At 44.5% G+C, this 25,031-nt stretch overlaps 1 protein-coding gene across 2 annotated transcripts in view; it reads left to right on the top strand.

Annotated features, from left to right (window-relative positions):
* LOC122813685 (zinc-binding protein A33-like) overlaps window positions 1–25,031 on the top strand; it is a 164,707-nt gene that overhangs the window by 11,539 nt on the left and 128,137 nt on the right. For both annotated transcript variants that reach the window (XM_044086135.1, XM_044086134.1), the window contains exons 2-3: window positions 4,768–4,863; window positions 4,955–5,188. In XM_044086135.1, coding sequence (XP_043942070.1) covers window positions 4,768–4,863; window positions 4,955–5,188 — 330 coding nt within the window. The remainder of the gene's footprint in view (window positions 1–4,767; window positions 4,864–4,954; window positions 5,189–25,031) is intronic.

Raw genomic sequence — 25,031 nt, 5'->3', positions numbered from 1 at the left:
CTGATGACAACCACTACTTGATTACATGCCTTAACCCTTTCTGCCTGTTTTGTTTCCCCTTTACTGAACAGCTGTTTCCCATACATCCATGTAGATGTAGCTGTTCTCATGTCTCTATGGTGTTGTTTCCTGGTCCTATAACATAATGAACCTATAAGCAAATGCTGTCTCACAGTTAACTCATGTCCCCCACACATGACATCCCAGATTAATAGTTTTATTTCATGTATGCCAAGTTAGTATTGCAATTTTTATCCAGTGTCATTCTCCCTGATAATGCCGCTGTACGATGTTACCCACTTTTATACAGCTGTGTACCTTAATTTTACTATAGATATAGTTGGGTGGTCAGGGCAAGCTGTGCTATGCTGTAAGAGTCTTGTGAATATGCATGAATTAGTCAGTAATATTTAAACATGGTATACTTTATGCTGTTTAACTCTGTTGACCTGCAAGTGCATGAGGCATGATAAGGGTGCCATAACAAGTATCTGATGCTGATACCTTCTGCCATATGTGCAACAGACGTGTATATGGGCTACTCCCCACCCCCCAGTCATAAGTAAGCATGATATCCTTATGTCCTTTAACTCTGTGTTGCTATGCAGGTGCATCAGACATGTTAAAGTGTGTCGCAACATTTATCTGATACTGATGCCTTCTGACATGTGCAGTACAGCTATAAATAAGGTATACTCCTATCTCCCTCATATTTAAATATGCTATACTTTAACTCTGATTTGAAAGTATATATATATATATATATATATATATATATATATATATCTATATCTATCTATATATATATATATATATATATATATATATATATATATATATATATAGGGTCTATATTATGCGATCAAAGACACTTGTCTTTGAACGCGTAATAGTCGAACCCAAAACATCGAAAACACAACTGCGAATGGCCACATCTGCAAATTTTTTCCTAGGAAAAATATTTGCGGGGCCATAAACAAATGAAACACACTTTCCAATCCCAATCAAATGGGGGGCTTTGCTGCACCCCCCTACATGCCCCCTAACTAAATATACCAACTCAGAGACCGCTCAACATTGGGGAACAGTGCAAACTGAGAACGGTCAACTGAATTTTTTCTGTAGGAAAAAATTTGCGTACGTGGCAGTTCGCGGTTTAATGTTTTTGATGTTTTTGGTTTGACTATTACGCTTTCGAAGAACAGCGTCTTCGATCGTGTAATAGGGAAACATGTATATATATATATATATATACACACATATGTACAATATAAAATAATATATGGTTGTAATTTAGAAGTAGAATACATATTTAGTTGAAAATATTTTGTTGGTGATAAAAACGAGGGAGAATAGAAAAATGACTGAATGTAGTGTGAATCACATACGGTTGAATTTAGTTTTAAATAGTGTAGGTTAGCAAGACTGTGCAGGAAAGTTAAGGTTTGAATGAAAAATGATGGTTGTGAAGATGTGCAAGTCTGTGTTATAGCACTTGGTGTGAATATGCAAGTGCTCATGGGTTAGGGTTAGAGTAAGCATTAGTTAATGTAATAGAGTCAGTGTTGTGCATGTTTTGTATTGTGCATTCTATTTCTTTAGTAATAACACTCCAGCTGTACCATCTTGTTCATGGGTGCTAGCCCTAACAGTAACCCTAACCCTACCCTCTGTCCCAACTCTTAACCCTACACATTATGTTATAAAATCCTTTTCATTAACAGTATCACTAATTATACAACACTTGAGCTTGGTTTTGTAGCTGAGGTTTTTGTGGTAGAGAAGTATTCAGTGTTTTGTGATGCTGTCTTTTTTGTTCAACCATTTGTGATTCCCTCTTTTGAGTTTTCTTTCATGAAATAATCTGCTGGCCTCAAGATGAGTGGCAGGCCTATACACCACACTACTGATGAGCTTCAGAACCTGATATAGGCAGTGGTTCAGTGGGTAATATATATATATATATATATATAGAGAGAGAGAGAGAGGGAGAGACCTTCCTCCTTTTCAAACCCTCTTTCAGTGTATTCAAGATTTACTGGCCCAGTTGGTCCCAACCACTGAGCCACTGGAGACCATCAACCCTCAACATTGGGGACCACCTCTCTACATCAGAGAGGAAGAGTAATTGAGGTCCTCTGGATCAGTGTGTGCCTGCCTGTAGACTTCCTCATCCAACCACTTTTGTGTCTTTATGCCATTTGTTTGTATTTTGTCCCCCAACTGTGTCAACCCATCATAGTGTTCCTGTCTTTTATGTTTTTTCTTTTGTCTTCCATCACCCTTCCTTAATTCTGTCACCTACACCCTCTTCCCTTGCTGCTTTCTCAACTTCCTTCTTAGATATAAGAATTTGACAGAAACATGGATTTGCCTCCCATAAAAACATAGTGGCCCTCTTCTCCCACCTTCACCAGCAAAATACTGTTAATGAATTCCTGTTTATGCTTTCCCTTGCCTTCTCTAGCTCTCCTGAGATTTTATTTATTATTATTTTATTTTACATTTGTTGACCGGGCTAGTCTAACTGGATATATGTCCATTTTCAGTAGAGGCCCAGGGAGAAAAGCTCCAAGCATGAACAGTGACAAAGTTAACAATATATAAAAAGACATGTAAAATCACAATACAGAGGCAGCATTGGTCACAAGAAGAATTATAATAAAATTAAAACTATAAAATTTATACTAAAAAATTATACTAAACACAATAGTAGGTATGAGCAAACCCAAATTAAGAGAAAAGCCCTTATGTTTTATCCTCTTACTATGAAGAAAAGAGTAGTAACTAGATTTCGAGACATAGGTTAGAGGAGTAGGGAAAGGGGTAAGAGCAGGAAGAAGATATTAGTCTGGGTTAGCACAAGGACAAAGCCAATGAGTTTTAAGATGTTCTTTAAGATGTTTTTTAAATAGAGAAGTAGAAGCAAGGGTTGATAATTCAGAGGGAAGCTTATTCCAGTTTTTATCTGCTGTGTTCAAGAAAAGTGAGTCACCAGCTTTGTTGTTAGATTGAATCGAGGAAACTAGGAGCTTATTAGCAGAGTGTAGGGTAGCTAGGTTTTTATATGGTGTTATCAGATTAGTGGATAGGGGTGTTGTTGGGGTGGTATAGGATCTTTTGAGTGATAAGTAGTTGTTGACAGAGTATATGGTTCTGCAGTTCTAGCCATTCAAGTTGTTTGAGATTGAGGCAGTGGTGACTTTTAAAGGGGGAGCATGTAATGAATCTAGCTATGCTATTATAACAGGTGGAAAGTTTGGAGAGGTTGTTTTTGGATAGGTTAGTATATATAGCAGAGTCATAGAAAAAGGTAGAAATGAGTTGGGTCTGGGCAACAGTTTTCCTGCCAGCAGGGGTAAGGAAGGTTTTTATTCTATAGAGGGTACCAAGTTTTTTGTTAACAGACTTTATGTTGGAGTTGATGTGTGCATCGTAGTTGAGACGATTATCAATTGTTACACCTAGTAGGCGGGTTGTAGTATCTGGGGTTATGTTGGTAGCATTATTGGAGGTTACAGAGAAGAATGGATTAGGTGATTTATGAGTTGGAGTAAAAAGCAGTAGTTTTATTTTTTGGGGATTTAGGAGGAGGCAGTGTTGCACAAACCAGTTTTCAACATTATGAAAAACAGTTTGGGTGAGGGGACTGGAGAGAGGCTATATTCTTAGCTGTACAGATTAAGGTGGAGTCATCTGCATATTGAATGCAGGTGGCTTGAGGTGTATTCATCTGTAGATTGTTAATAAATAAGGAAAAAAAGAAGGGGACCTAAGATAGAGCCTTGGGGTACTCCGAAAATCCTCCTTGTCAACTTAAAAGACCAATCAGGGGTGTCAACATCAGGACATCATTACATTTCCCTAAATAGACCTTATAAACAATCCTGCAAGTACAAATATATGACTTCTTCTGCATTTAACCAAACAAGTTGAAATCTATTTTATGAAATTACAAGCTGCCAGCTGTGTTTTGGACATTTCCATGCAGTGCTATGATGTTCCATAATCAGTACTGTTCATTTGTGCCTAGCTGATTTACATATGAATCCTGCTGCTTAAAGTTTGGCGCTTTGAGCACCCACACAATCTTTTTAGTAATTTCTTCTCACATTTTTTGAGCAGCTTAATTAGCATCCAATATCAATGATATTCCCAGGTACTTCATCCTGGCAGGATCCCACAAAAAGGGAACGCACAATAAATAGTATGATATGTGTTTGGGCATAGTTCATTACTATAACCTTTTTGCTTCATTTATTTTATATCTTGCTATACCTTTAAAATATATCAGTTTATCAAATATTTTTATATCCTGTCCTAAATTGGTAACATATAATATTGTCAGTAAAAAGGGATATTTCTCAGTAGTTTCATATAACCCTGTGAGGTACTACTGATGTAACTACTGTTGAGAAGTACTGCCAGTGAAGTGAGATGTAGAATTTTTTTGCACTGTGGATTAAATACATCATTAGCCTCTAAACTTTTCTGCATTGGGTTGTTCTGTAAGTTTTCTGTGCCTTGTAGACTCAACATAGTTAAGTTAGTGAATTGAAACATTTCTTACGCTTGAAGGATAGATTGAAAGGTTGGGAACATTTTTCTTATTGCTGTACTATTGGGTGCTGTTTTCTTGTGTCATACCAAATCAATAAAATTTAAAAAAATAATAAAAGGATAATGGCTTATCATGTAATGGATAGAAAGCAGCAGTTGTATTCTTATTACACTGAATATGTTGAAAGTTTTTTTTTTCCTTTCCAGGACAACTTGGCAACATCTTTGTCTCGTACGCAGTCAACTCTAAAGCATCTTAAAGAAATAAAGTGCCAGCAAGAAATGAAGATAGCAGAAATCACAGTAAGTTTGTTGCATTTAGTGTGTTTATTAAAGTTTTTCTTTTCTTCCTTTCTTTCTTTTTTTTCTTACTTCATGTAGTAACATTTTTCAGGCCCATGCCAAAAGTTTACAGTTGCATGTAACATCAGAATTTGCCAAGCTTCACCAGTTTCTCCAGGAGAAGGAAGAGAATCTGGTCCAACAGCTGAAGGAGGAAGAAACAGGAATTCTGAAAGAGATGGAGGAAAACCTGAGAAAAATTAAAGAAGATATTAATGCTGTTCAGGAATCGGTCTCCAATATTCAGTTACAGTTGCAGCAGCAGGGCACACTGACTTTTCTAAAGGTAAAGATGTATTTCGTTGCATAAGATCCTTTGAAGGTTGTTTTAATACTGACATTTTTGTCAAAATTATCAACTTTGATTAGCCTTGTACAGCTGCAGATCTATAGCTGATAAAAACATTGCAAAAATAATACAACTCTTTTTAAAAGTGCACTGTTGCAGTTCCCACAGGAAATTTAAATAACAAACCCCCTGGAGTTGGCAGTAATCTCCTTACTCTGCGCAATATTAAACTTTACAGTGTTTGTTGCAAAACAAGTGATTTTGCAATTAATTTTGTTGATAAGGATATCCCCTTGAAAATTCATGTGAAGCTGAAAAATCCTGCCCTGACATCACAAAAGACTAAACCCACTGTGACTTATTACCTACATTTAGTATATAAGCTGTAGTTTTACCATGCTGCATCCAGCAACAGGTGAGTTTTATATTTTAGTAAGAAAATTTGTCAGGTATGTCTCGTAGGTGGATCATTGTACATTGTATATTAATGCATACGATGATTTATTAGTGAAACGTTAATGTAGCTGTTCCTGTAAAGTTGTGTATTGTCATTTATTACCCAGAATGCTTTGCTAGAGTATTTAAATCATTATCAGTAACTAAGTTTACACATCATTTTGTGGGTGTGGTCATAAGAAAAAAAATTGAGTCAACAGTGAAACTAAAACCTCAAAGAATGTCATAATCATTTTGTTTTCAAACCACTTGCAGCTTTAACATCAGGTGCAGACTAAGAAATTAAAATAAGTGTAAAACACAAATGCAAAATGTAACAATACACTTACAGTTTTAAAATATGAAAAATTAAGAAAAAAAATGTACATTGTTAAGTACATGTGAATGGAGTCATTTTGACTGAATCGCACTTCACTGAATCACAAATGACTGAACAAATTTTGAGCAAAACACATTTGACTGAAACTCATTTAATATAATCACATTTGACTGAAAAACTTTATTAAATAAAACATTCCTTAAAAACGTTTTGTTTGTTTTTGCATGGGAACTAGGGTTACCACCTGTCCCACTTTGCGAGGGACAGTCCCTCTTTGGGCAGTTCTGTCCTGACAAAAAATTGTAAAAATGGCAAATGTCCTGAGATTTTAGGACAAAATTATTCCCTATATTTTATGTATTAGTTGCATAAAACAGTTATTCTGTATCTAAAATACCCAAATGTTATAAGAAACAGAATAAGCAACTAAAATCCTACAAGAATAAGCTTTTATTTAGGCAAAAAAGTTAAGTTATAACCTTTGTACTGACTGTGGGTATATGTCGGCCTGTAAAATCTGATGTTTGTACCAAAAATGTCCCACTTTGGCCATTTGAAAAGGTGGCAATCCTAATGGGAACAAGTTGTGCCCTCAGTTGAGTGGCTTTGCCCAATACCCCTCTACCTAAATATACTAACTCCATGGTTGAACAACAGTTGAGAAAACACACACACACAGTGGTTCACTGATTCTTTACCTTACAATTTCCAGTCAGTTGTGAGCAGCTCTGCTGTGATTGCAGAAAGAATATGTTCATTGTCTACCTTCCCAATTTAACATTTTCCAAATTTCAGGTGGTTATTTGCTTATCTACCCATCAACTGTCTCTTTTTAAAAGCAGTTTGATTTGTACAGCTGTCCTTTAGATTTATCTCATTCATTGTGGGAGTTAGTGCCACCTAGTGGTTACAGTGCTCTGCTTTAAACTGTAATCCAACTAAAAAATAAGTTATGTAATCACCATAATGTTCCATCTGAGTAGGTAACTTCATTTGTCAGCAACCTGTGGGTATCGAATCCAACCCGGATCCGAGCCGGCAGCTTTCCAAGCTAGAGATCCGAGCTCCTAGCTCCTGCTCCTTACCCATAATACCCCGCTACCTCCTTCCAGTCCTCGGATCGAGTTTGCCCAAATATCAGCCAACACAAACACAAATCTGAACCTCCTAACCTGATATTGCGAAGAGTGGATCACTCAATCATCCGTGGAACGAACTACAGGTTAGGGGAAGGAGGGGGGGTCGGTTGCTGACAAATGAAGTTACCTACTCAGATGGAACGTTATGGTGAGTTCATAACTTCTTTATCTGAAGTAGTTAACTTCATTTGATCAGTAACCTGTGGGAGAGAGTCCCCAGCTACCAAAAACTTGGGAGGTCCTCAAGGAAGAATATTCCGGAGCACTGCAGAGCCAAAGGCTGCCCTACCTCTGGATATCAGATCTAATTTATAATGAGAAATAAAGGTATGAGAGGAAGCCCAAGTAGCGGCCGAACAAATGTCATCCAAGGGTACCCTTGACCAAAAAGCGGCAGAAGTAGCCATAGAACGGGTAGAATGAGCACGGACCCTATGGGCTCAGGCCGACCAGAAATTTTGTATGTAAGTAAAATGCATTGGGGTATCCACCTAGCTAGGGTCACCTTCATTACAGATTTGCCCATTTAGCAAAGGAGACAAAGAGCTTCTCCAACTTATGCGAGGCAGCAGTTCTGTGCAAATAAAAGCGCAATTATCTATGCACATCTAATGAATGTAGTCTGTACTCTCCTTTGTTCTGGTAGTTAGGAAAGAAAACAGGTAGATTAATGGATTGGTTGATGTTAGCCTCGGAAGCCACTTTGGGTAAAAAGGAGGGATTAGTCCTGAGGGATACTCTGTCCTTATGGAAGACAAGATACAGAGGTTTAGTACAAAGAGCCTGAAGCTCCGACACCCTTCTAGCTGAGGTAATAGCAATCAAGAAGGCAGTTTTCCAAGACAAATACTTTAAGTCAACCGAAGTTGCAGGCTCAAAGGGGGGGGCCAGTAAGAGCCTGGAGGACTAAGGTTACATCCCACGGAGGAACTGCATTCTTGACTGGAGGTCTTAAAAGGAAGGTACCCTTCAAGAAGGTCTTACAGATCTTAGAGGATGCTAAAGGACCAAGGTTGTCTCCTATGTGAAAGTGGGAGATGGCTGCCATTTGAACCTTCACAGTTGATGAACTGGCCCCCTTTTGAAAGATGTGGGATAAGAACTCAAGTACTGTTGGAATAGGAGCCGTAAAGGGGTCCAGATTCCTTTGCCCGGCCCAGATACAAAAACATTTCCATTTACTGTTGTAAACTTTCCTGGTAGAAGGTTTATGTGCCACCACCAGGATGGATTTCACTGTGGATGAGATGCCGGGAGTCCTAGCCACTAATGGAACTGGATCAACCAAGCGGAAAGCTTGAGGTCATCCAGGTTCGGAGTTTTCAATCCTGAAGGATGAGAAATCAGATCCGGAATGGGATCTAAGATCCAAGGAGGAGCCATGAGGTGAGACCATAGGTATGGGAACCAGGTTTGATGAGGCCAGAATGGGGCTATGAGGATAACTTTGCTCCCCAACCGCTGTGCTTTCTGCGAGAATTTTGTCATTAACGGAAGAGCAGGATAAGCATAAAGAAGACCAGATGGCCAAGCATGAACTAAAGCGTCTCTGGGAGTCTCCCCCAGAGGGGGATTAGGGCGAAAAACTCACTGCACTTTGCGTTCGAAGGCGATGCGAACAGATCGCAGCAAGGTTGACCCCATTTGAGGAAGATCTGTTTTGCCACTAAGGGGCTCATAGACCCCTCGTAAGGTGAGAGGATAGTCCGACTCAGCTTGTCCACTAGAATGTTGGACCGACCCGGAATATTGCGTTGCTAGCAGAAAACGGTTGGTGGAAATCGCCCACTCCCAAACTCTCATGGCCTCTCGACAAAGGGGGTAAGACCTGATTCCCCCTGTTTGTTGATGTACCAGACGACTGACATGTTGTCCGTCTGAATTGCAATAGTCCCTAGTGGAAGGAGGGCATGAAGAGCTTGCAACGCTAGAAGCACCGCCCTCATCTCCAGAACATTGATATGCAGAACGGTTTCTGTTGAGTTCACGTGCCTTGGATGGTTCTGCCCATGCAATGCACCCCCCACCCTAGGCGAGAAGCGTCCATGGTCACCGTGGCTTGGGGTAGAGGCATCAAAAAAGGCCGTCCCTCCCAAAGCTCTTGGGAATGAAGCCACCAAAGTAGAGATTCCCTGCAAACCCTGCTGAGGGGAATCTGGGAGCACAATGGATGTCGAAGGATGGACCACTGGACCTGTAAAGTCCATTGAAGAACCCTCATATTCAGGCGGGCTAGAGGCGAAAGGTTGATAGCCGCCACCATAGACCCTAGAGCCTTCAGGACTAATTCCGCTGCTGGGACCTGAGATTGAAGAAGGGCTAAGACATGGAGAGTTAGATTGTGGAGTCTGTCCGATGTCAAGAAGGCCTTGGACTGCAGTGAGTCTATTCTGGCCCCTATGAAGTCCAGGACCTGAGCAGGTTGAAGGGATGATTTTTTTTAATGATCCCCAACTGATAGGCCAGACACATGAAATAATCCCTGGCCCAGCATACTAGATGCCTGGTGGGAGCGGCGAGGAGCCAGTCGTCCAGGTAAGGAAAGACCTGTATTTCCTGAAGTCTCAGGTGGGCAGCTACAACTGCCATGACCTTGGTGAACACCATGGGGGCTGTGGTGAGGCCAAAAGGGAGGACCCTAAACTGATGATGACTGGCCCCTAACCAAAAGCGGAGAAACCTCCTGGATTGCCTGTTCATCAGTATGCATCCTTGAGGTCTGTGGAGCACATCTAGTCGTTCTCCTGTAGGAGAGGGAGAATAGATTGAATGGTGACCATCTGGAATTTTTCCTTGGCAACGGATAGGTTCAATGCAGACAGGTTGAGAATTGGTCTTAAGTCCCCTGTCTTTTTTGGCACCAAAAAGAACCTGGAGTAAATGCTTAATCCGGACTGGTCTGGGGGGACGCGCTTGATGGCTCTTTTTCTTAGCAGCTCTTTTTTATCTCCAAAGCTGCAGCCTCCCTCTGATTGGATGAGACATTGGGGAGGCATCTCAATTGAGGGGGAGGATTCGCGAAGGAAATAGAATAACCTCTGGATATTATTCGGAGCACCCAGCAATCTGTCGTAATGGACTCCCAATGTGCTAGGTGTTCCAAAAAACGCCCCCCAACTGCCTCCAGAGAGGAGCATTCGGGCAACCCCTCAGGGTTGCTACGCGGGTCGATCGGAAGAGGGTTCCCTCGACTCAAAATTCTTCGGCCCTCCTCTGCCTCTGGGCCGGCGTCCACCTTGTCCTCCCCTGCCTCTGAAGGATGAAGGGTCTGGAGCAAAATGGGATTGTTGAGATTTCCCGAACCACATCTTCTTTTGTCCTCTCTGGTTCCTAGAAAAGGACCTTTGAGGAGCCGAGAAGCGGATTCCGACGGCAGACAATGTCTTCCCATCTTTCTCGCTCTGGAGAAGCATATCGCGGACGGTCTTGCCAAACAGTGTAGAACCGTCAAAGGGAGTGTTCGTGAAGGACGCCTTGAAGGGTTCCGCAAAATCGCAAAGATGGAGCCAGGCATGACACTGTAAGGCGATGCCTGCTCCACTGGCTCTAGCGGCCCCCTCCATGGCATGGGAGAGAAGCCGCATAGAAGTGTCGGATATCGACTTTAGAGTGGCCATTCGTGTCGAGAAGGTTCGTTTGTCCTCAGCCGACATGGACTCTGGGGATGACACAGCGTACTCTTTGATTAGGTCACGCTGAAGCCGAATCACATGTGCCAAGTAGTTCAGCGCCCTTACATAGAAGGTGGCTGAAGCGAACATCCACTTTCCAATGCAGTCCATCGTCCGAGACTCCTTGTTTGGAGGATGTAGCGAGGAACTTTCCTGCGCTAGTTCCTTCTTGGTGGCAGCTGCCACCACCATGGCATCTACTGGGGAACCTTTACTCCACGCTGTCCTGTCTGTGGGGGGGGGGCTAAGGATTTTATCTGGTCTCCTGGGTATCAGCTGTACAGTGTCCGGCTCCTTCCATGCCCTGGTAGTTATAAGGTCTACCAGGGGGTTGGCCAGAGGGGACACCCTAGAGGTAGATTGGCCTGCGTCAAATGCCTCCAGAAACACAGACTCATCCGAGGAAGGGTTTTGGGCTGACCACCCCCCTCTAATGTGCAGCATCTCCATGATGTCTCCAAAGGAGACGTCCTCAGGGGGTGACCTGGGAGAACCTTCCCCTTCCTCCAAGTCAGTGTTTTCTGTGAGGGACTCTGGGGAGTCCAAGTGCCTCCTTTTACACTTTTGTTTGTGAGGGACCTCCTTGGGGGGGCTGTCTGAGGAGGGCTCACCAACCAGATCCTGTTCCTCTAGGGGAACCATCTGGGACGTAGACGCAGGCTGTCTCTGGGGCCGGATGATGGAAGACAGGCCCATCTGCGAGGGAATGGTGGGTGGATCCGTAGCATGAGCCTGGGGCCTCGAATCCCTCGAAAGGACCCTCTCCACGATGTCTAAGGCCGAGGGTGAACTGCTCTCCCTGGGATCCGAGAGCAGCCCCCTCAGATCCGATGTGCAGATCGGCGCCAGAGTCGACGCGATCGGATCCGAAAGGGCAGTGCGCTCCAACCTCATCGGAGCCAAAGACACACTAACCCCTCCGGATCCGAGGCTCAGCTCATGGCCCTGAGAGCTCGGATCCGAAAAGGGACCTGACAAACTCGAGGGTACAGTCGGCGTCGAAGTAGCGATTACTATCGGCGCAGATATGCCGGCTCCAATGCTACCTGGATCTGATGGCTCTGAAACCCGATAGTGGATCGGAGAAGGAGCAATGGGGGCAAAGAAGGGGGCCGAGCTCCCCCCCAGAGGGGGGGAGGCAAGAGCACTCCCATCTGCATCTGGGCTTGGAGGAAGCGACGCATCATCCGGTCCATGTCAGCGTATGAAAGGCTCCTAGTCGATATGGAAGAAGCCGCCGAATTTGGCCCAGAAGGCCGCCTCGACGACCTCGAAGGTGACTGGGTCTCCTCCTCCGGCTCCGGAGAAAATCGTGGAGAGTGAAGCTGAGAGGGGGAAGACCTGGAGGCCTTCAGGGGAGAGCAGAGCTGCTTAGCCGGTGGGGCCGAGGGGGCAGAATCGGCCCGCTGCTTGTGGCCCCTATGCCTCTCACTGTCACGCTCCTTGTCCCTTCTGTCTTTTTTCCTGGAGTCCCTCTCTCCCTACACCGCAGCGGGAGTTTGAGTCCTGGCCAGGGGAGCAGGAACAGTAGGTGGAACAGCCGCAGCCACGGCTTGTGCCACAGAGGGAGAGGAGGACGAAGCAGAATCCCTGGGCAAAAGGCCCGCCAGTATTAGCTTGGCCCTCCTGTCCTTCAAAGCCTGGGTGTTAAAAGCTGCACAAATTTTGCAGCCTGATGAAAGATGTGCCACCTTCAGACACATAACACACTTGAGTGTGGCCATCGGCTGGGGACAGCTTATGGCCACACTCTGAGCATTTAGAAAATACGGCCTTAGGGCCTTCAGCCATTTTAGCCACACACACACCTTCACACACACAGATAAGGGAAGGGGGAGCTATAACTAACAAACTACTAACAGAAAAATTTTTACTAGGGTCAAGAAGGAACACACACACAGTTTTTGAAGAAACTGGAAGGTAAAACTAGAGAATAAAACCCTCTAAATCTACTCACAAACCACTAAGAGCTCATACTCATGCTTCAAGATGCCGTGGCAAATGAGATCTGAGGACTGGAAGGAGATAGCAGGGTATTATGGGTAAGGGGGAGGAGCTAGGAGCTTGGATCTCTAGCTTGGAAAGCTGTCGGATCCGATACCCACAGTTTGCTGATCAAATGAAGTTAACTACTTCAGATCATATTTTTCACATTTTGAAACATCTGTTTCATTTGCAGTTATACTACTGATGTTAAAGTTGGAAGGGATTTTGCAAAAAAGGAAGATTGTAGTGTGGTGATTAATTTGTTAGTTAAACTGTTTACTCAGTTGTCTAAGAAAGCTGTGTCATGGTATGAATTGGGCATTATATGTATGTGTATATGCATATATATATGTGTGTGTGTGTGTATATACACATACACGTGACTGCAGATCATTCTGTGTAAGCAGAAAAGAAAATAATAATAGTAATAATAATAATGATGATGACAATAATTCTGTAGAAAAGTAGCTTCTCACTTACATTGTGAATTCAGTTCTAAATATTCATGTGTTAATTTTCAGCATAAGTTATCCCACCAGCAAGACCTAATTGGCAACTTGTCTTTCTAGGAAGTAAAACATATTTTATTGCTGTATTTAGCATGGAAATATAAAAGCCTGTACAACTTAAGTAATGAGACGCTGTACACTCATATTTTCATTAGGTCACAGCAGAGATTTTCATGGGCTGTTGTCAAGAAAAAATGCAAAAACAATGCACTTGTTTCCACCAGAAACTGTATAATTTAGCATTGTGTGCGATAAGGAGATTATGTTCAACTCCAAGGGTTTGTTAGACTTGCTTTACTACATTACTAACATACTTTGATTCTATTCCTTTTGGGGCTGTTTGAATTAATAAAACATATAAACAGAAAGCTTATTTATAGAATTGTAGGTTCCAAGGGTTTGTTACACTTGCTTTACTACATTACTAACATACTTTGATACTATTCCTTTTGGGGCTGTTTGAATTAATAAAACATAAACAGAAAGCTTATTTATAGAATTGTAGGTTAATATAAAGCCATCTGAAGTGTGCTGGTTAAACGTAGGAGGGATTTCAAAAAAGCCTGCATGGATGTTTTTTTTCCATGTCAGCATAGGTGCACGATGCTTACACAGAAGCAAGCAGATGTGTGATCCAGTAAACAGTGCTGAAGGGTGTGCACAAGCGTGCAAACACGGAAGCATCTGTGGCATGCAAATTGTCTCATAAGCAGGTGAATTGCATGCAAATTAGGGTGAGAGAGCAATCCAGCAAGCAGAAAGGCAGTCCTGAAGACCTCATCTTGGTGTCCGTAATGTACACGGAAACATTCCATGTGCAGAATGTAACACTGACACCAGGAGCTGTAAAAGTGCACTTGCAGTGGCAGAAATAGTATAGTAGCCACAAGTATGTGCAAAACTATCTACCGTGTGTCCAAAACTGTATGGAAAATATTTTAAATTAAATTATTTTTTTATACTCTAGGTATGTTTGTGCAGCACTCCGCAGTGCGCAAACATGCTTTTATGGATAGAGAAAAAATGAGTTGACAACCAGATTTATTAGTATGTGACAATAATACATTATAGGACCCTGCATGGAGTATGTACAATGGTAGACTGCTGTGGTTGCTAATGAGGCAGGCCCTGGAACTATGTAGTTTCCAGGTATTATGCAGGGATCTCTGTGCAAATGAGCTGGGTTTACTGAATCGCACAAATGGGAATATATGTCCACACATCCCATCCGTGTAGGCATAGAACCATGTTGGTGTCCACAGAAGAGGTAGCTGACATCAAAAGGGGGTGTGCCTGTATTCTTTTAATCTCATTAGAGCTCAGTGGCGCCTTTTTTCATGGAGTGGTGCTCTGCTCAGCAGGGGGGCGTGTCCAGTGACTACTAATCTGTCTTTACCTCTGGGACACATGTTTCAGGTTGTTTCTGTGTGTTTGCGTGGCACCATGGGCTGATATGGTAAAATTCAAAGAATTATTACGGCAGATAAAGCTTAATGCCTATTCTCCACTAGGGCTGAATGTCATCTTCAGTATTGTTAGTTATTTAAGGCTGTGTTCACATTGTGTTTAATGACTGCCTTTCTTTTGTGAAGGGTTAAGTAGGTAACTGAATGTCTTAATTGTTTTCAGTTATTGGATATTTTTAGACCATGTGATTGTAATTGTGATTTTAGATATGTTTCAGTGCTGTTTCTAATTTATTCTGAAGAAGTCATAGGATATAACTCGATGAAAGCGCTAAATAAACAGTGTTTTGGGAACTGGTTCATGTTTGTGGCATCCTCGGAGTTTGGCTTTGTGATATGGCATGCTGCTGTGCTGAGCATGCCCAGCCATGGGGGATGTGTCCAATGACTGCTAAGCATTGTTTATCTTTGCAGTGCGGGTTTGCGGGGTGAGCCACAGTGGTCAGCGAGAAAGCCTGTACATAAAAAAAAGTGTCTGGGAAAGCCAGTAAATTAGTAATTACTGATGACTCTTGCTGCACTTTAAACTGGGCTATTAAAACTCCTTAATAAAGTACTTGGCAGGTGGAATGCATGATGGGTAGCCAATCACACAGGCTGTACCTAGGGCAGAGCACTATAAAGAATGCATACACCCTACAATCTGATTCCCCCCATAGTCTGCACAAGTGGAGTACAGACTTGGGAATTTTAACTGAGAAAATGCTAGGGGCTGCTACAGGTCTGCTACATGTGTATGTGCTGGATGCTGAGATCAGTGCTGATACTACTGCTGACAATAGGCCCAGACTGAGAAGGAGAAGAGTGTTCAGGCCCAGGGTAACCTTCCAGGAGCTACATGAGCTGGAGATTGTAAAGTGCTACAGGGTGGACAGGGACATACTATATGAACTTACTGAGCTCTGCCATCCTCAACTCAGACCCAGAACCAATAGAGGGGAACCCATCCCAGTAGAAACAAAGGTATGTATATCCCTTAGGATACTAGCTACAGGTACATTCCAAAGGCCAACTGGGGACATGATGGGGGTCTCACAGGCATCACCATCCAGGGTACTCCAGTTCGTGGATGCCATGCTACCACATGCCAGTGAGGACATTTATTTACACCATACCCCTGAGGAGAGGACTAGCAGTATGTGACTCTTCTGCCATGTAGCACACTACCCTGAGGTACTGGGTGCCATAGACTGCACTCATGTACACATCAAAGCACCACCCAGTGAGGAGGATAGGGTCTACATCAGCCATAAGTAGCATCACTCCATCGACTGCCAGGTCGTGTGCAATGCCCAGGGCATTATCATCAGTGTGTGTGCTGGCAGCCCTGGCAGTTATCATGACTCCCATATCTGGCACGCATCACAGCTGTGCCAGAATTTTGCTAAGGGGGATATCCCATCCGGCCATTTACTGGGGGATGCTGGTTACACACTAGAACCATAGATGATGATACCCATCAGAAATGCACACACACCTACTGAGGAATGCCATAATGAGGCACATGCACAAAGTAGGAACATGATAGAGCATGTGTTTGGGTTGATGAAGTCACGTTTCTGGTGACCCGATATTTCTGGTGGAGCCCTGCTGTACTCTCCAGCCACATGTGCACAAATATTCACAGTATGTGCCATGCTACACAATATGATCCTGTGGAAACAGCTGTAGCAGGATCAGCAAAAGGAAGGGATACACATCCCCCCACCAGTGCCTAGGTCCTCAAAGCCGCATCCACAGGAGGACTCTGAGGAGGATCCACCTGAGGTTTTACCTGTAAGCAGATGTAGACGTGTCCAGTATGCCCTCACCTTGGCCAAGAGACAATGCATAGCACATGCACCGACAACCTAAGGCCCTAGGGACTGACACCTCACACTGACTTGCATACATATAGTAAAAATGATACCTGCCAACTCACACACCCTGTATCTAACCATGTATTGACTGTATACTGTGTGCATCAGACAGAGCCAGCCCCAAGCTGCTTCAATCGCACAGAGCCAGCCCCAAGCTGCTTCAATCGCAAGGCGAGTCATTTTCCTGTACACCACTTGGACAGGCTACTAGACTGTGGTAGCATATGTATGGACCTGCCACACGTATGCAAGGGAATATAGTGGCCACTGGGCTACTTGCAGAGATCTAACAGCCACTTGGGACAATAGGTACTCTGTCCAATATTACATGCCCCATAATATTCACTAGGCCACATGGCTGGAAACTCCACCACAATATTCAAGGGAGATGCCAAACAGTGGGGTCACAGGACAGTCTCATGACTGTTTATGCCATCAGAGCATGGGCTGGATGTCCCGACCCCAAGCACATCTGTGTTCCCATACCAACTGCTATAACAGTAAGTCTGCAGTGATATATCAGCAGACCAGACAATTCCAGTGCTGTGACATACTACCTGGCCACATACTGTATTTCCCATATAATGCAGGTGTGAATGTGTATGTCTGTATGTTGTTGATAGCTTGAGGAATGCAACCTCTCTGTCTGGTGGCTAGTGTGGCTCACTGGGCTAGAGACATTAGCATGGGTGATGTTGATGGTTCGAATCTTGCAGCATCTACATGTTTTGAATGTGATGTACTCGTATGGTGGCATACCCATAGACTGTGATACCCCTTAATCTGTTACTGCAAGACAGCTGGCCAAAGCCAGAGAGAATGGGGGGACAAAGGGCTACATTTTGAGACAGACATTATACATGCCCTGAGTAACTTACAAGGTGGCTAGTATAACAACAGGTTGCAACGGGTCAGATGAGCTGCAGGATGTAAACAGCACTTCAGTGCCTGCATTTTACAGTATATTACTGGAAAACCACAACTGTATGATGAACACAGCAGACATATGGGGAAAATGTTGGACATGTACAGGGAGTGGTATGCAGACTGTCACACTCTGTGTGGTGTTACAACATGTACCCCATTCACATCATACCTCTGAATCTCTTAGAGCAACAAATCTGGCTAGAGCCATGAATAAAAGTGGGACAAAGGCCCAAGAATAGAGGGATGTTTTAAATATTGCTCTTATAATCATACAGAATTGCTAGAATAGCAGGTCTTGCATTACCATGAATCTCCTGAAGTGCATGCAGTCTGAATCTCAAATGTCTGTCATTATTTCTTAACGTCAATGTTTAATGATTTGCCACTAATTTGCCAAAAAAACACAATTTCATGTAACAAGAACCAAAGATATGAGACGAATATCTGGATGTTCTGTGCAAACTTGTACAGTTGATAGGTATGAGTCATATATTACGTTCATCAAACAGCCATAGAATGCTTCGGAAAATATGAGGGAAGTGCTGGCCTGTGGAAACAGGTGCAGCAGCCAATGGTCTGCAGCACACAAAATCCCGGACTGGAGTACAAGTAGCTCTGGCCTGGAGACACCTTGTAAGTACTGACAGTCACACTGGGTATACTCCTACATCTAGCTAACTTGAGCCCATGTCTGTTGCCACCCAAAGAACTGCTGAGTGGAAATATATCTGTCCATACAGACAGCTACAAATACATATCTGCCTCTTCCTATCCCACTCACACATGATTAGCCCATCTATCAGTATGTGGTACATATTTATATGATAAGATATATATAGCTGTAACAGGAACCACCAACTATGTTGAACCACTTTATTTCAAATCCAAGGCTCCCAAATACATAAACATTCTCATAGATAATATTTTCGTCATAAGAAATGACTTCATCAGATAAAACCCTATACAAAAGGAACATCTGAAATACCTATTCCTGTTAAAAACCAACCAATCAAAATCCAAAGTAATTAACTATCACATAATTAAAATTCCTTAAATAAATATGCACTCAGTATGAAAAAAATATGTGTTAAAAATACATATGAAAAATCTTTTGAAGTACAAGATCTTCTGTTTGTTGAATTAATACTCAAAGGTGGTTTGTTGAATTAATACTCAAAGGTGGTTTTGTTGACAAAGAAACCAAAAAAAAAATCACACTTAAAAGTGTTGTTTTGTAGAACATAGAGTATTAACGTATGAATAAAAACATTTAGGGAGATAGCAAAAAAATAATGTTATATCCCCATCTACTGACCAAAGGGAGTATTACAATTTGGCTGCTCTGAGTTTTAGAACTGGAGCGGGGCCATGTATTAGCTTCCAAAACAATTCCCTATATTCATTATTAAGTTCCCAGTGCCCTCCCCTCACGTCTTTAGTAACTACGTCTAAAACAAAAAAGGAAAATTTCTTGCTAGTAAATGTACTCTGTCACCGTTGTATATGTATGGACTTTGAGAACAATGTCCACACTTATAGGTGCCCTTCTTACTCTGTCTGTAGGGGTAAATTGTTCCAGTTCTCTTTTCTGTGATATTTTTAATGTTAGAACCCTTCCTAAAAACACATTTTAAAGAGACATCAAAAACCATTACCTGGATGATACCTGCTTGTTATGGAGGGATTCTGAAGAAAAATTCTTAACATTTTATAATTACATTTCAGGTACAACCAATTTTTTTTAAATTTACTTATACTATTCAATATGATTGTATAAGTTACTTGGATATAACTATACACAAAAGTAAGAGGAAATTCAAATCTACTGTATTTAGAAAGGAGACTTACTCAGATTCCTTTTTGTTCTTCATCAGCTCATATCCGTTTAGTCAGAAAAGAAGTTTGGTGAAAGGGCAATTTGTAAGAGGAAGTAGGATGTCCTCTGAAGAGGATGACTTTGCCATAGAATGTAATTTGTTAGAACAAATATTATAGAAAGAGGCTATCCCCCCGATTTATTAAAGGAAGTGAGGGCAGAAGCTAGCACAGGCTGAAGAGACAGATTTGCACCTATTTTAGGACAGGTTGATATAACTATAGGTAGGTCTAACAACGCTGACAATAATGTCAATTTTGAACGTGCTTTTGTGACCAACTACAGTGGGGATGCGGGGGTTATCTTGAACACCATCACCAGGGAATGGAACAGATTTGAGGCCATTTTTGATCTAGATATTTTTGATTTCCCTTTGAAATGTGTTTTTAGGAAGGGTTCTAAAATGAAAAATATCATAGAAAAGAGAACTGGAACAATTTACCCCTATGGACGTAGTAAGAAGGGCACCTATAAGTCTGGACATTGTTCTCAATGCCCATACATATACAAAAGTGACAGGGTACAGCAGGGTACATTTACTAGCAAGAAACAAGGTTTTGGATAGTAAAGAATATTCTACATATGAGACAAGTGGATTAGTTTAATTGGCATTAAGTAAAGTGTGTATGGGATTCTATGTAGGAAAAACAGAAAGGAAGTTACAAAGAAGAATTTACAAACATTTATATGAAATTAAGAACTAAAACAATAATAATGCCCTATACAGACACAGCATTCATTGTAGCAATGCATCATTTTCCTTTTTTGTTTTAGACATAGTTACTAAAGCCATGAGGAGTGGGCACTGGGAACTTAATATTGAATATAAGGAATTGATCTGAAGTAGTTAACTTCATTTGTCCATCAACCTATGGGTTATCGGATCCATATCGGATCCGAGCCGGCAGCTTCCAACAGCTAAGATCCGAGCTCCAAGCTCCTCCCCCTAACCCATAATCCCCTGCTATCCCTTCCTGACCTCAGATCTAGTTTGCCGCGGATCTCTCAGCAGCCTGATCGAGCTTCCAGGCGTAGTGGTGCCGATTTTGTAAGAAAAATCCTTTTTCTTGTTACTTTAAAATAATAGTTATTGTGTGTGTAAGTTAGCTTAGTTTCCCACTAGCATTAACATGTTTTTTTTTCTAGTGTCTACTTACCCCTTTTTAGTGTTTTCCTCCCCCCTCGTGTACGCGTTAGGGTGTGTGTGTGTTTTGGGGCCTAGGAGTGTGTTTTCTTATAGGTATGGCGGAGGCACCCAAAACCTTCTTTTCAAAGTGTACCGAGTGTGGCCATAAGCTGTCCCCAGCAGATTGTCACACTTGGTGCGTTTTATGCCTTGGGGTTGATCATCTCTCCACCGGCTGCACTATTTGCGCAGCATTCAACCCCAGGGCCCTCAAGAACCGGAGGTCGAAGCTGATTCTGGCGGGACTTCTGCCCCCGGACCCGGCTTTGTCCTCCGGTCCCTCCGTGGCACCTGCCGCGGCTGCGACAGCGCCACCTGCTATTCCCCCTCCCCTGGCCGGGACTCAACCTCCCATCTTGGGCCAGGAGGAGAGGGACACCAGAAAGGATAAATGCCGGGAAAAGTATCACAAACGGCGGGCTGAGGCTTCTGCATCGGCCCCGCCAGCCAAACTGGTTTCTCCTCCCAGGGCCTCAGAGTCTTCTCCTTCCCGGCTCCGATCTCCCTGGTTTTCACCAGAGGAGGAGGAGACCCGGTCGCTTTCAAGGTCATCAAGGCGGCACTCCCGGTCTGCCTTGGTGGCCTCATCAAGGTCTACCCGCAGTATGTCAGATGTAGAATTGGACTAGATGATGCGCAGGTTTCTCCAGGCCCAGCTGCAGATGGGAGTGCTCCTGCCTCCTCCCTCTCCGAGGGGAGCTCGACCCCCTTTTTCACCCCGATTGCTCCTTCTCTGACCCACTACCAGGGTTCGGAGCCTTCGGAGCCTTCGGAGCCGGGTAGCGTCAGGGCCAGGGGACTGTCGGCACTGATAGTATTGGGTACTTCGGCGCCGATGGCACCTTCGAGTCTGTCAGGTCCATTTTCTTTGGATCCGAGCTCTCAGAGCTGAGAGCTGAGCTTCGGATCCGGAGGTGTCAGTATAGCTTCGGCTTCGCCTCAGTCAGAGCATACTGGCCCTTCGGATCTGACCGCATCGGCACCGGCTCTGATCCGCATGTCTGATCCGAGGGAGGGTCTGCTGTCGGATCCTAGGGAGAGCAGCTCTCGTTCGATGTCATGGAGAGGGTTTTGTCGAGGGATTCCAGGCCTCCGGCTTCAGCTACGGTTCCACCCTGCACTCCCTCTCAGACGGGTCTGCCTACCATCACCTGGCCCCAGGGACAGCCTGCTCAGATGTCCCAGATAGTTCCATTGCTGGAACATGATGTGGTTGGTGAGGCCTCCTCGGACAGCCCCCCCGAGGAGGTTCCTCACAAACGCAAGTGCAAGAGGAGGCACTTGGACTCCCCTGAGTCCTAGACAGAGGACACAGATTTGGAGGAAGGGGAGGGTTCCCCAAGGTCACCCCCCGAAGACGTCTCCTTTGGAGACATCATGGAGATGCTTCGGATCGGGGGGGGGTCTGCCCCAAAACGTTCCTCTGACGAGTCTGTGTTTCTGGAGGCATTTAAAGCAGGCCCATCTACCTCTTGGGTGTCCCCTCCCGCCGATCCCCTGGTAGACCTGATTACTACCAGGGCATGGAAGGAACTGGACACTGTGGAGCCCATTCCAAAGAGGCCAGAGAAAATTCTCAGCCCCCCTTCGGACAGGTCATGTTGGAGCAAGGGAACCCCGGTAGATGCCATGTTGGTGGCAGCCACCACCAAAAGGGAACTGACCCGGGAGAGTTCCTCGGTCCATCCTCCAGACAAGGAGTCTCAGACGATGGACCGTCTGGGGAAGCAGGTGTTCGCTTCAGCCACCTTTTCTGTGAGGTTGCTGAATTATATGGCACACGTCATACGGCTCCAGCGGGATCTTATCAAAGAATATGCTGGGTCGCCCCCAGAGTCCATGTCGGTGGAGGACAAGAAAGTGTACTCTACCTGTATGGCCACTCTCAAATCTTTCTCCAATACCTCTATGGGGTTACTGTCCCATGCCACGGAAGGGGCCACTAGAGCTAGCGGAGTGGGCGTCATCTGGCGACAGGCACGGCTCCATCACTGTGATTTTGCGGAACCCTTTAAGGCATCATTCGCAAATGCCCCGTTTGATGGGTCTGCCCTTTTTGGCAAGACCGTACGTGACACACTGGTCCAGAGCGAAAAAGACGGGAAGACGTCTGCCATCGGAGTCTGCTTCTCTGCTCCCCAGAGGTCCTTCTCCAGGAACCAAAAGGGACAGAAGAAGATGTGGTTCCAGAAGTCTCAACAGTCCTGTTTCGCTCTGGACCCCTTGTCCTTCAGAGGCAGAGGAGGACAGGGTGGACGCCGCCCCAGAGGCAGAGGGGGCCCGAAGAACTTTGGGTCCAGAGAACCTTTCTTTGATTGGCCCACGCAGCAACCCTGAAGGGTTGCCTGACTGTTCCACTCTGGAGGCAGTCGGGGGGCATTTCTCGAGGCACCTGGCAGCTTGGGAGTCCATCACAACAGATCGCTGGGTGCTTCAGATCATATCCAGAGGCTACAAGATCCCCTTTCTCAATCCCCCTCGCAGTCCCCGCAGCCTCCCCGATGTCCCAACCAATCAAAGGGAGGCAGCAGCTGAAGAGATACGCCAGCTGCTAGAAAAAAGAGCAATCCAGCACATCCCCCCAGACCAGTCCGAGTCAGGCTTTTACTCCAGGTTCTTCTTGGTGCCAGAAAAGATGGGGACCTCAGACCAATCCTCGACCTGTCCTTTCTGAACCTGTCAGTAGCCAAAGAAAAGTTCCGGATGGTCACTCTTCAATCCATCCTCCCCCCTTTTGCAGGAGAACGACTGGATGTGCTCCATAGACCTCAAGGATGCGTACTACCACATTTTGATGGACAGACGATCCAGGAGGTTTCTCCGCTTCCGCTTACTAATTCAGGGTCCTTCCCTTTGGTCTCACCACAGCCCCCAGGGTGTTCACCAAAGTGTTAATGGTCGTAGCGGCCCACCTGAGACTCCAGGGAATTCAGGTCTTTCCGTACCTGGACAACTGTCTCCTGACCGCCCCCACCAGGCATCTACTTTGCACTGCCAGGGATTACTTTCTCCATCTAGCTCCCCAGCTGGGGATCACGGTAAACATCGAAAAATCTTCCCTTCTTCCAACTCAAATCCTAGATTTCATCAGTGCCAGATTGAACACCAGCCAGCTTCTAGCCTTCTTGACTCTGGACTGGCTACGAACTCTGAAACTCCATGTACTTGCCCTTCTTCAATACCCAGCTCCCCCGGCGGAATTGGTCCTGAGGGCTCTGGGCTCGATGGCAGCAACCATCAACCTACTTCCCATGGCGCGTTTAAACATGAGAGTTCTTCAATGGACTTTACAAGTTCAGTGGTCCTTGCTGCTACATCCCCTGAACTTCCCCGTTCCTCTCAGCAGGGTATGCAGGAAAGCCCTCTTATGGTGGCTCCAGTCCCCGGACCTCCAGAAGGGGCGCCCCTTCTCTGTGTCCCCTCCTCTAGCCACGGTGACCACGGACGCCTCTCGCCTCGGGTGGGGGGGCACTGCTTGGTCAGGACCATCCAAGGCACGTGGAACCATTCGGAGACCTCATTGCATATCAATGTCCTAGAGATGAGAGCAGTGCTTTTGATGTTGCAAGCACGTCAAAGCCTTCTTCCCTTGGGGACAATTGCAATCCAGACAGACAACATGTTGGTTGTCTGGTATATCAACAAGCAAGGGGGAACCAGGTCCTATCCACTTTGTCGGGAGGCCATGAGAGTGTGGGAATGGGCTACGTCCACCAACCGCTTTCTCATAGCGACGCACATTCCGGGACGGTCCAACATTTTGGCAGACAGACTGAGTCTATCCATCCTGTCACCGTACTAGTGGTCTCTGAATCCGAAAGTAGCGAAGCAAATTTTCTCCAAATGGGGTCAACCTCACTGCGATCTTTTCGCCTCTTCTTTGAACACAAAATGCAGCGACTACTTTGCTCTAATTCCCCCACCCGGGGAATCTCCCAGGAACGCTCTGGTGCATGTTTGGCCACCCGGTCTACTTTATGCTTACCCTCCTCTGCCCCTGATGCTGAAGTTTCTACAGAAAGCCAGACGGTTGGGGAGCAGAATAATCCTCATTGCCCCATTCTGGCCTCATCAAGCTTGGTTCCCATATCTATGGTCTCATCTAGTGAATCCCCCATGGATTCTAGATCCCATCCCAGATCTGATTTCTCATCCATCAGGCCTGTCGACCCCGAATCTGGACAACCTCAAGCTCACAGCTTGGTTGATCCAGTTCCAGTAATAGCTAGGACTCCCGGTATCTCGTCCCCTGTCAAGGCTATCCTTGTAGCCGCTCACAAGCCATCTACTAGAAGAATATATAATAGTAAATGGAAGCGTTTTTCTATTTGGGCGGAGCATCGGAACATAGATCCCTTTTCAGCTCCATTGCCAGCAGTTCTAGACTTTCTGTCAGGTTTATTCGACCAAGGTGCTAACTCTTCTATGGTCAAAGTCCAGTTGGCT

The sequence above is a fragment of the Protopterus annectens genome, chromosome 10.part0, assembly GCF_019279795.1.
Source record: "Protopterus annectens isolate FY-2018-M chromosome 10.part0, PAN1.0, whole genome shotgun sequence".
In the NCBI taxonomy this organism is placed as follows: Eukaryota; Metazoa; Chordata; order Ceratodontiformes; family Protopteridae; genus Protopterus; species Protopterus annectens.
This window is presented reverse-complemented; position numbering and strand designations above follow the sequence as displayed.